This window comes from Hyalella azteca, unplaced genomic scaffold (genome assembly GCF_000764305.2).
Source record: "Hyalella azteca isolate HAZT.00-mixed unplaced genomic scaffold, Hazt_2.0.2 contig1645, whole genome shotgun sequence".
In the NCBI taxonomy this organism is placed as follows: domain Eukaryota; kingdom Metazoa; phylum Arthropoda; class Malacostraca; order Amphipoda; family Hyalellidae; genus Hyalella; species Hyalella azteca.
In genome coordinates this window covers 269,488-281,806 of record NW_025931949.1, presented here as the reverse complement: position 1 = coordinate 281,806, position 12,319 = coordinate 269,488, and the positions used below count along the sequence as shown (strand labels likewise).

General features: G+C 37.7%; 1 protein-coding gene across 1 annotated transcript in view; it reads right to left on the bottom strand.

The window, feature by feature from the left end:
* The window catches only part of LOC108669448 (dystrophin), a 402,745-nt gene that overhangs the window by 358,173 nt on the left and 32,253 nt on the right, over positions 1-12,319 (bottom strand). The window contains exons 29-37 of the mRNA XM_047883400.1: positions 10,076-10,273; positions 9,457-9,756; positions 8,823-8,957; positions 8,171-8,371; positions 6,914-7,051; positions 6,300-6,449; positions 5,688-5,887; positions 4,860-5,003; positions 284-419 (exon numbers count right to left, since the gene is read on the bottom strand). Of these exons, the coding sequence (XP_047739356.1) occupies positions 284-419; positions 4,860-5,003; positions 5,688-5,887; positions 6,300-6,449; positions 6,914-7,051; positions 8,171-8,371; positions 8,823-8,957; positions 9,457-9,756; positions 10,076-10,273 (1,602 nt within the window). The remainder of the gene's footprint in view (positions 1-283; positions 420-4,859; positions 5,004-5,687; positions 5,888-6,299; positions 6,450-6,913; positions 7,052-8,170; positions 8,372-8,822; positions 8,958-9,456; positions 9,757-10,075; positions 10,274-12,319) is intronic.

Sequence of the window (12,319 nt, the reverse complement as noted above, 5' to 3'; positions counted from 1 at the left end):
AAAAAAAATATATTTGTCAACAGAACGACAAAATAAAAAAATATTTGTCACCGAAGCGACAAAATAAAAAAAATATTTGTCAACAGAGCGACAAAATAAAAAGAATATTTGCCAACAGAGTGACAAAATAAAAAGAATATTTTTCACCGAAGCGAAAAAATAAAAAGAATATTTGTCACCAAAGCGACAAAATAAAAACTAATCAAGAGCGTTGTGTAATGTAACTCGTTGAGATAGATTGAGCTAATTAATTAAATGCCGCATGTTAGCCGACCGTCCCCACCTGCACCATCGTAGTGTGCGCTGCCACGGCCGACTCGTCCGTGACGTTCACAGGCGTCGAGAGCAGAGCGTGGGCCTGCTGCAGCCAGCCAGAGATGCTCTCGTACTGGCTGCCTCCGCCGCCCTCACTCGCGATTCTGGTCAGGTTATCACAGTGCTGTTTGTCTTTCTCGAATCGAGTTTTATTCTCATTTAACCAATTTAAACAATGTTTTTGACATGACAATCATCACACTCGCGATTCTGGTCAGGTTATCAGAGTGCTGTTTTTCTATCTCGAATCGTGTTTTATTCTTGAAAAATCATCATTTAACTAATTTAAACAATGTTTTTGACATGACAATCATCACTCGCGATTCTTGTCAGGTAATCAGAGTGCTGTTTTTCTTTCCGAATCGAATTTTATTCTGGAAAAATCACCATTTAACTAATTTAAACACTGTTTTTGACATGACAATCATCACTCGCGATTCTGGTCAGGTAATCAGAGTGCTGTTTTTCTTTCTGGAATCGAATTTTATTCTTGAGAATCATCATTTAACTAATTTAAACAATGTTTTTAAACCTGACAATCAGCCATTATATCAATTCATGTCGATACTTTTCTTCAACGGACATCTGTTATAAAGCTATATGACCAAATCATTAACATTAGATAATATTATCATCTTGCACTGTAATCAGGATCTTCTAAAAATAATTTTACAAACCAATTATTTCTACCAGTCTGAGTTCATTAGAATATATCACTAGAAACTTTCATTTGAGTTGGCCGATTAAGCACATGGTAGAAATCTGTTCATTGTTTCGTTCCTGCCTATAAATACGTCAATAATCTAGCATGCTAAGCGCGTATTCATCCCACTGAAATTAACTAGAATCTGAATTTTCTTGCACAGTTGTTTTCGCTTCCTGTAAACACCGCACTTGAAGAAAAGCTGATAAGAGCAAATTGAATCTAATTCCAATTCAGATTCAGGTTACCAGATGACGCGCATGAGGCCTTGAATGAGACGTGCTTGCAATTATTTATAAATTATTACGGGAACTCTAAGTGTAAACTAATATTTAATGAGAAAAAATTTAAAAAATAGTCAAATGATTTAAAATATTTAGAGATTACAGAGAGCAACATGCTTCAGGATTAGATTTTCAGGGCTTAATTCAATTCAGGTTTATTGACAAGATACATTTCCTCGTAATGGGATATTTACTTGAAATAATTCAACACCTGAAGTTTTTAATTGTTTGTTGTTAGTCGGATGTTAGATAGCGTAATAGTTTTTGGTAGCTTGTGCAGTTTCCATACAATCACCAGTGAATGAATTAAATTATTATTTAAGGAAGCTAATATTTGAACCGTGTAGCGTAGTCACGTCAAGCAACCTAACTAACCATAACTTGAGAGAAAACTAAACAATAGGAGACTAATTTTCACTTTTTGTAAAAAATAAAGCGCAGACGCAGCATAATAATTAACTCGAAAAAATAAAACTCATTCAAACACGATAAAAAACGTCTACTTAAAATTACTAAATTTTAAATAAAATGTGAATAGGAGTGAAAATGATTGGGACAATACCGACAGTGAATCTCAAGTCTGGTATCATGCTTAGGAACTGAAAAATATCGGTAGCTTACCTTTAAGCTCCAGTAACGTCATTTGAACTTATTATACTTCGACATTTGGGCAGAAGCTCTTCGATCCAGCTTATCAAAAAAAAAGCAAGCTCATTTTACTGATGTAATTCCACATTGAAAGGAATATTGTTATATTCTGCAGTGATTAGAGACGAATGACGGTAACTTTTACTGAAGTTTTAGCTATCATTGAGCCATTCGCAGCAGATCAATTAAAACTTACGCGATTAAAAAAGGCAACATGTATTGGACCGTGTTAATCAACTCTACGAGAGCCCCATTCCAGTCGCATAACTCAAAAAATGAGATGAATAGTTCTAAATATTACGCTATCATCGCTAACGCTATGAAGGTTATTACGCTATCAACGATAACCCATAAGCTCCATGTTAAACGCTCAAAAATAATTTCACATTTCATAGTTTCCAGCATCAGCCTTCGCTTCTTTAGTAGCGTAAATTTTTACCTCGAAAACTTCCTCTGTTTCTTTAGAGATGGAAATAAGCAAACGTAATCGAAACTCCTATCATACTGGCTAGTAGGGTTTTGATAAAATTCGATAAAAATTGCTGGTGAACGTTTTTTTTTCTCGATTAATTTAATAAGTAGATTAGTCACTCTTCCTCATAACAATCAATTTTATTCATCACTAAACGCAAAATATCACTGAGCAAAATCAACTTCGGAAGAGCACGTAACGTTACAAAAACGTTAACTAGAAATTATTGCACATGCATCAGGACATTCTTTTTGGCAGTTGGTAGTAACCTTCAGCGTACATGTTTCTTCGCACTGGAATGTATCATTCAGGGCACCGATTTTGAGGGCTCTTGTACGTTCGTTTCCGGGGGCACTTGGACTTTTTACCGTATAGCTGTTCCAGATTAAATTTAAAATGTTCATCCGACATTGCACGCATCTACAAATTTATCTTCAAGTTTTAACTGCGTTATGTACACTTGTATAATTTACACTAGTTTTTATTTTATGCAATCATGCCCTGCAAGCAATTAAATTCGTGAAACGACGGAGAAAATTATATCTCCATTGTTTTAAATAGGAGCAGACATGCCTGACTCCTCATGTGAAGTGGTGAGAAGCAAGGCGTTAAAAAGAACCTCAAGCACCCAAAACATTGCAAGGGACAAAGAACACGCGAGTTAGTCTCCACATTTTAATGAAGTTTTTCATACAAACACCAGCAGAAATTACAGTGAGTCATGTTAAAAGAAAAGCAGGGTTAGATGACATCAGTAAGTAGGACTGCACAACTTTATACAATAAATTACACAGATGTTTACAGACTCATACTAAAACCCTTTTTTAATAGGCATGCCTCACCAGAGGCAAAAAACAAACACACACACACCAATGGAAATCCCAATTTACAACTATTATCACATTACTTGTTGCTGCATGTGACGTGCACAATTTAAAATTTTAAAACTGGCTTCTTTTTTGTTTTGTTAAAAATGCATTTGGTTGAAAGGCAACCATTAAAAGCGCATTTATAAACAGTCAACAAAATATTAACGGAGAATTAGATTTAGAAGATCGAATTATTTGCCGCTATACTAGCTCTTAAATGTTTGTGTTAACCTGAGTAATCTCCAACAATCCAATAATGCTCGTAAACACCACGCAATTATTAATTACACGCAATTATTCCACTCGGTTTGAACGAAGAAAATTAAATATAAGAGAAAAAAATACATGAAGTCGGAAGAAGCATTGGCACTGAAATATATTTCAGTCAATTTATTAATGAATAAAATCGAGTGATCGTTTCAACAGATAAAACCAAGAAAACTCACGCTACATCAAAGCACAAAACTTTGTAACACGTTGTTCGACATATATTGCCCAGCGGCCTTCTTTCTAAAGTAATGGGTTGTTGCTCTATAAATATTCAGCGAAATACGGTTAAATGTTATAGCAAGGAAAGTGAAATTTTTTTAGATTGAACAACAAGAGGCTCAAGAGCAAACAAATTTACAGCTAGAAGTTGACGAGAGAAATAAATAGAAGATCCATTAAATAAGGATATTAGTATTGCCACAAAATAGAGTGAAAACCCAAAAAAACAAACGTGTCAAGGAAAAAAATGAACTAGAAAAAGAATCAGAAAAATAATGAAAGATACCAATGCCATAAAACACAAAAAGTGAAGATATAAACAAAAACTAAACGAGGAAATTTAAATTCAAATATGCAATTTATAGTAGTGTATATATTATATACACTAGTTCAAATATTTTCAGGATTTATAATACAAAATAATACAAATGAATTTTTCCTGTAACGAAGATATTACTTCATGTATACGACGAAACAAATCATGCTCATGTTTCAGTATAATCGTCAGTGCCAAAAACCGCTGGGTAACGCCATTGCCTTTAAAACATTTTTTAGTAGGAATAATGAAATTTTTTGAGACACGTGACCTACAATAAGTTGATATTCCAAAGTACCCAAACGAAGAGTAGTAATTCAAATAACAATATTACGATATTTAATACCATACAGTTACGGTATTCAATACCATACAGTTACGGTATTCAATGTCATACAGTTACGGTATTCAACACCATACAGTTACGGCACTCAATACCATACAGTTACAGGTACGGTATTCAATACCATACAGTTACGGGATTCAATACCATACAGTTACAGTTACGGTATTCAATACCATACAGTTACAGGTACGGTATTCAATACCATACAGTTACGGTATTCAATGTCATACACAGTTACGGTATTCAACACCATACAGTTACGGCACTCAATACCATACAGTTACAGGTACGGTATTCAATACCATACAGTTACGGTATTCAATACCATACAGTTACGGTACGGTATTCAATACCAATACCAGCAATAGCGACGCATTGCCTGCTAGACAAGAGGAAGATGGGTTGACGAAGACTCACCTGTTCCTCCTGGCGGCAAGCTCGTGCAGGATGGCGCGCCACCTCTGCAGGGCGCCGTCCAGCCTCTGCTGCAGGATACCGCGTTCTGATGCCGGCAGTCCCTCCATCACCTCCGTGCACAGCTCCTGCACCTTCTGGCTCACTCTGGTCATAGTGGCGACCAATTGATCATATTATTATGATCATATTATTATGATCACATTATTATGATCATATTATTATGAGCTAGGTACAGATTATGAAGACTTTCTATTGTAATTTTGTAGTCAAGACGATACATTAGCGTTAGCTCCAGCAACTGATGGCTCACTAACATCAAAAAATAGCTACAGATTATGAAGATTTTCTACTGTAATTTTGCAGTCATGACAATACATTAGCGTTAGCTCCGGCATCTAATGGCTTGCCACGAGGGCATTTAAGAATTCTAAGTGGTCCTGAGGATAGAAAAATAAGTCATGTGCATTGATTTCAGAATTTAAAATGCAGCGCAATCTTTCCAGTCTTGGCTCTTTTTTTAGCTAAATTTTTTACCTTTGCCCTATTTTGGTGTATGAACTTTTGAGGGCAGTTCTGAATCACTGTTGACAAATTTAATATTTTAGAGATTTTCTGGGTGAATCTACGATATTGAATGTTCAATACGGCGTTTGTTCTCACTCTGTGATAAATATTTAACAATTAAAATGCAATTTATCAAAGAAACAACACTTTCAAACGCCAGCATTCACCTCGGAAAATTAAACCACTTTCGTTTTACTTTTCCAATGTTGTAAACCTGAACTAATGGCAGCATTTTTCAATAATTACTAAAGCTATTAACCATACCTGTGCTTGAGGGTAACTTGCTTCTCAAGTTCCTTTTGGGTGAGTTTAGCTTGCGTGAGCGGCTCATCCTGCGAGACACGCAGTCTATCTTCAGTCTCACTGAGCCACTGCGTGAAGCCTGTGAGACTCGACTGCAGCGAATGCCACGTAGCCTGGCGCTCAGCGAGAGATGCGTGCCATTCATTCACTGAGCGGTTCACCTGCACAGAAATAAATGTAATAATACAAAATATAACTCGGTACTCACTGCAGTGAGTGACAGAGAGCGCATTTTCTCGTCGACGAAAACATGGAGTCACGGACGGACATGACGAGCACAATAGCGCCTTTTTTCTATAAATGAGAAAATGCGCTAAAAATAATGTAATAATAATGTAATGTATTAATAATAACAAATGTAATAAATATGTTGCTCGACTGAATTGCGAGCCATTCACTCATTCACGCTGAGGTACACAGAGGAACTGTGATAAATAAAGTCACTCACACAGAATAATCAGGAGCACTGTCATTCACCGAGTTCTCCATATAACTGAGTTACAAATTATTTCTATAAAATACCCACTTTCTGGGTAGAAGATCATAAATGAACTTGAATAAACTAAGACAGACCTGCGACCATTCCTGACGAAGCTTGTCGGTGATTCGTCGCACTTGGTCGGTTTGCTGAGCGTTGCCGGTGGCGCTCTTGATAGCAACGCTGCGTTCGTCCTCCACTCGCTCCACTAATTCCTTCGTCTCCGCCAGGCGCAACTGCAGCTTCTGAATCGCGGAAACAACAAAATATTATACAGGGTGATTCTGAATCGTGGAGATAACAAATTATTATACAAGGTAATTGTGCATCGTGGAAATAAAACATTATTATACTGGGTAATTCTGAATCGTGGAGATAACAAATTATTATACAGGGTAATATCATTAATGGCCACGGTGTACAACCTAGCAAAATTTGTAATGAACAAAACATAATAGAAAAATTGTAAATCGAAGTGAGAGATCTGAATTTTAAATAACCAGCACGATTGTCATCGTAACTGGCAAAGACATATTCGTTTTAATCGTTGACAAATGATTGGAATAGAGAGAAAAAACCCTCAATTCAGTTTATAAATTACATCCATTTGCTGGCATTCTCTCTTTGTGAGTTGGACTTGCCAGAAAAATGTATAAGTCATATACCCAAATACTAATCGAATATTCACAAGTCAAAGACCCGTACTCACTCGTATCTCATTCTGCTGAACATTGAGGGCCTGATAAGCGTGCTTGTGTGGCGTCATCTGCCTGGCAATGGAAGAAACGTTCTCACGGACTTTGTTGACAGAGGCCACGTAGTCTGGTACCACCGAAGGGCTCCCCGCCTGCATGAAAACATTTATAAGCTCGAAGCACAATTCATATTCTCAGGTTTTAGCGCATTTTCTCATTTATGGAAAAAAGGCGCTATTGTGCTCGTCATCGTCATGTCCGTCCGTCCGTCTGTCTGCTCGTCCGTTACTTCACGTTTTCGTCGACGAGAAAATGCGCTCTCTGTTACTCGCTGCAGTGAGTACAGAGTTATTTTTTTATATATGTTCTCAGACGCTATTTATTCGGCATTGAACGTACATGGTGTTTGTGCGAGATTCAGCGACAGCTTTAAGTGAATAAAATATGTCTTTAGAGAAATTCTGATAGTTATTGCGATTCAAGTATCCTTGCAGTCATTTCAATTTTGCTCACTGCTATTTTCAGCTATATCCTTATAACTAACCAGGTCTACGATCCAAATAAAGGATCCTCATAAAGCCAATCACTGAGTCAATAGAATAACTTAAAAACTAACGATTATCACAGCGAACAAAAAGTAAAATGTGTAATTTGGGGTCAAAATTTGAAAACCGCAGCATTCAAGTGGCCATATTTAAAAAAAATCAAAATTTCACAAGTTCGCTAGCCAATCACTGACGGCTTCTCAAGCAAAACCACCAATCACAGCCTGGAAATCAGCCACTACGTGTATATACTTAAGCAATTTTCACAAAAGGAGAATTTTTTACTTCAAACATACAAACAGTCACAACAATTTTTACAAATATACATGCATAAAAATAAAATTTACACAGATATTGCAATTAATAGTTCGACAGTTATCGCGTGATTGAGCCTTGATAAATAAAGATTTTATTCAAGTTATATACAATCATTAACGCATATAATAGTCACAAAGAATATTACTCTCTTTTAAAGTCATCATCGAAACAATAGTCCTGCGAAGAATCACTGAATATTTTTTAATTAAATCTCACCGCAATACTAACTTTCAAGCCATTTGGCCTAAATTTTACAAGCCTTTGTGCCTGGAACTACCCAGTGAAAATTTACAGACGTGGCAGCTTCTGATTTGGGTTACCAGAAGCTGGGGCGACTCTAAATTTTGTTAGGGTATGTGTATATACATGAGCAATTTTCACAAAAGCACGGTCCTAGATTGTATCTACCTGTGAGCGAAGTCTACATGATGGGTCAGAGGCGCCCTGCTGCCTGTATCGCTCGAGTAGTGCCGTGATCTCCGTCCAGCGCGAGTTTACCACGGCCAGGGAAGGCAGTAACTGCTGGTGTCGATACTTCGTCAGTAGCGCCGCTGTCGTGTTCAACTCGTCCACTGCGCTCCGTTTAGCTGACAGCTCGCGTTCCAGAGTCTGAGTGCCAGCAGATGAAGGAATGAATATTTTAAAACAAAGTATTAACTTAAAGACAAGTGTGCGAGCTCACGTTCCTGAGTCTGAGTGCCAGCAGATGGAGGAATGAATATTTTTTAAACAAGGTATTAACTTAACGACAAGTGTGCGAGCTCGCGTTCCAGATTCTGAGTGCCAGCAGATGAAGGAATGAATATTTTTAAACAAGGTATTAACTTAAAGACAAGTGAGCGTGAGTGGGTATTTGGAGGATGCGATAATTTCGATTATATGCTACGTTTTAAGAACACAAATAAATTTAAAAACGTTATTCAGCAGAAGATCAGAAAAATTAAATGCTAAAAATATTCGCTAAGAAAGAAGCTTCACATCAAATAAACTGTTACAAGGTGGAAGATATTGTTGAGTTTGGACAGTCAATATTAAAATATGTGAGCAAATAATCCCTAACCGGAAGCAGCGAGTAGTCCGTGTCGAGGAGATGCAGGCGTTTGTTGAAGTCGTTGAGCCACGAGACGAGATCGTTGACGCGCTCGGACGACCCGCCTAGCTCCTTGGTTACGAGTTCGCTCTCCGCCTTGACTACCTGGTATAGTTGTAGGCGCCGGGGCAATGATGAATTTCTTGTCGTGAATACGACATCAAGTCAACTAATAAGTCTCTAATAATAATATGTAATAATATTACATATTACTATTAGAGACTTGCGAGTCTCTAATCTAATCCTTATAATAATCTTAAATTATTATTAGAGACGTATGAGTCTTATTTCGTATGAGTTGACTTTAATAATAAGTCAACTCGTACGAAAAACATAACTGCAGATTGCGTTAATGACATTGAAATTTGAAACTCTTAAAAATGCCTTAGATGCAGTAAAGTCACCTAGAGTGTTAATGACTTTGAAATTTGGAATTTAATAAAAAAAACTTAGAGGTAGTAAGGTAGTAAAGTCACTCTAAAGTGTTAATGACATTGAAATTTGAATTTTTTTAAAAGAATAACTTAGATGTAGTTAAGTCACCTAGAGAGTTAATGACTTTGAAATTTGGCATTAAAAAACAACTTAGAGGTAGTAAAGTCACCTGGGTTTGAGCCTTCAGCTGAGACCAGGTAGCCTTGAGATCTTCAAGAGAGTTCCTGATAGCAGACTTTATATTATCAGTGTCCTCAAGACGAGGGGAGAGGATGAGTGACTCCCCAAACGATATTGCGGCGGCCACCTCAGGATCTAACGCCCCCACCTCCTGCTCCAGCGCCATCGCATTGTTGCTTGCTTGCGACACAACAGGCACGACTTGAGCTTTCATGCGCACCGCTGCTATTTTATCTACCAACGCTGCCACCTTCTCGAGGTACTGTGATGTGTCCAGGACATCGTCGCTCTGCAATATGACTTAATTACTTACTTAGTATTAGCAATACTACAAACCTGATCCTACCTCAATTTATCTCATTAGTTTTTGATATCTCAACTTTTACTACGCCCAGCTTCGTTTCATAGCTACATGATCTAGCCAGGTAAACGTCAGTCATTTCAGTATGAATCTGATTTTATTACAGTTTTCTTCTCTTTGTATCAGCAACATGGCAAGTATGGTGAGCGTTTATTACAGTTCTATTAGACAGTATTATATCATCGTAATGCATGAAATAAATCGAAAATACTCAAACAGCCTAACACAAAAATACGGAACTACTTGCCAGCGCGGAAAGGTAGGTAGAAGTTTTAGTGGTGGTAGTGACGCTTGTAGAAGATGACAAGCACGCACTAGAGACGATATCAACAACGGTGCTACGGACAGAACTTGGGCTTTCTCGACTAGCCACAATAGATGCTTCGGTAGCAGCGGTTTCGCTGGAGCTTCTCTGGAGCATCTCTTTTTGCATCTTTTCTTGTTTCTATGGGACAGCGAACACAAAGTTAGGCTCACATATTTGGGTTATCTCTCAGGCGTTCCCTCGAGAATCCAAAGTTTATACTTATTACGAAATTACACCACACTATCGAATGTTCAAAGTGTTCCATTACATAATTATTAAGTAACGCTAAATGTTACTAACTTGCGAAAGTCATAAGATCGATTTATCTTTCAAACATCGTTGGGTAAAGTATAGTCAGATATTTATAAAAATAACGTCTCAACATTGGTCGGATTATAGTTATGCAGGTGAGAAACTGACATGCGTATAAAATTTAGATAGAATTCGTATACTACTTTTGATGCAGCATGCAGAACCTTTCCTGATCGACAGAGTTAATGTTATACCGAGACTACAAAAATGACTATAACATCCATGACATCTTTAATGTTTATATAGATGCAAACGATTTTTTATTTTTTTATTAATAAAAACACGTAGAATAATTAGTTGTTGTTAAGATTAGTGGACACTAAGAAAGAAAAGATATGTTAATAGCATTGGAGTACGAGGGTTTAATCATATAAATAAACCATAACTGTTGAGTTAGAATAAGTAAAATGGCCTACAAAAATATCGAATGAACATTGGAATGAAATTATATATTTTCTGGGCTGTAGCATGAACAAATTATTCCAGAAAAACCATCGAGCGCCATCAATTGTTTTGCTGTTAATGAGTAATCAATTGGATAACAACTCGAAAATTTCGAGAACATGTGAATAAATATACAGTTTAATAAGGGGCAGAAAGAGTATCAGTTTCTGGAAAGCAAGTTGTTTAGCCTGTAGCAAGGACGACCAGGATCTTGCACCGTTTAGTTGCCGAGTCAACAAGGTTTAGAGGCATAGCAGAGTTCCGATAAACGATGATGATAGTCTTTCATTTTTTTTTTTTTTTTGAACGAGTGGAGTTGGTCTCACCTCCACCCATAGCTTTATTTGCTCCTCTTCAAACGTAAGATCCTCATCAGAAGTTTCTCCTCGGGTTATTTCATCTTCAGTTTCGCTGAAGCCCAAAATATGACTGTCGCTGATCTCTGTGTCGAAACTTGAAATGCTAGTGCGATAAATCACCTCTTTTTTGATAGTTACGGGATGCAAAGAGGATGAATCAGAGGCTTTCACACGCATTGTTATTCCACTGATCAGGCTCGCCGAGTCAAGCTTCAAAGCTTCATCTTTGATCCCTGAATGTGAGTGTAAAACTTCCTTCTTTGTTGATCTGCCGGTCAATTCAGCCGTCGAATATATACAATAGTCTTCTTCGGGACCTTTCGACGAACTACTCATTCTCTCGTTCTGTGCTGCAGTTTTAGTCGTTAAAAATGTTCTTGACGAAGCTTTAGAAGGCGGTAGAATGCGATCAATGGATGCACGGCGGCGTTCCTCATACGGCAAAATATCGACTTTGAAGCTTGAAGGGGTCTTGGGTGGAATTGTCGTTAAGTACCGCGGCCGTTTGGTATCATCGGATGCGGCATCCTCTTTCTCGGACACTTGAGAATCTGACAAATCCATTGTGATTTCTTGTTCTTCCATGGAATCGGAGGATGGAGCATCAATGAAAGTATGAGCAAGATCGGGTTCGGCATGATTATCGGTTTGCGTGCTCGATGCTTTCTTCCTTGGGACAGACGTGTATACAATTGTTCGAGGAGTCCCACTCATTGAATCCGTTGAGCTAACTGAATCTTTAGGTTTCTGAAGAATGCCCTCCGCAGAGACGGATCTTAGCATGACTTTAGGATCGCGAGGAAGAGAACCCTTGTGCTTGGGTCCCGTAATAGAATTGTTGCGTGAAAGCTCGGCGGATGGATTGAAAATAACAGTGTCAGCGTCGGAAATTGTCGACACTGAACTATCCATGCTAACGTGCCTCTCGAGACGCAGCCTAACTGGAATTCCTGACAAAATTTCAACATCTAACTTACGAGAACTCAAGGGAGACTTCGATCCTTGCACTCCATCGCTGATATTGGATGAGATTTTATCCTTGCTAGCTAATTTATTTTCAAGTTCAGGT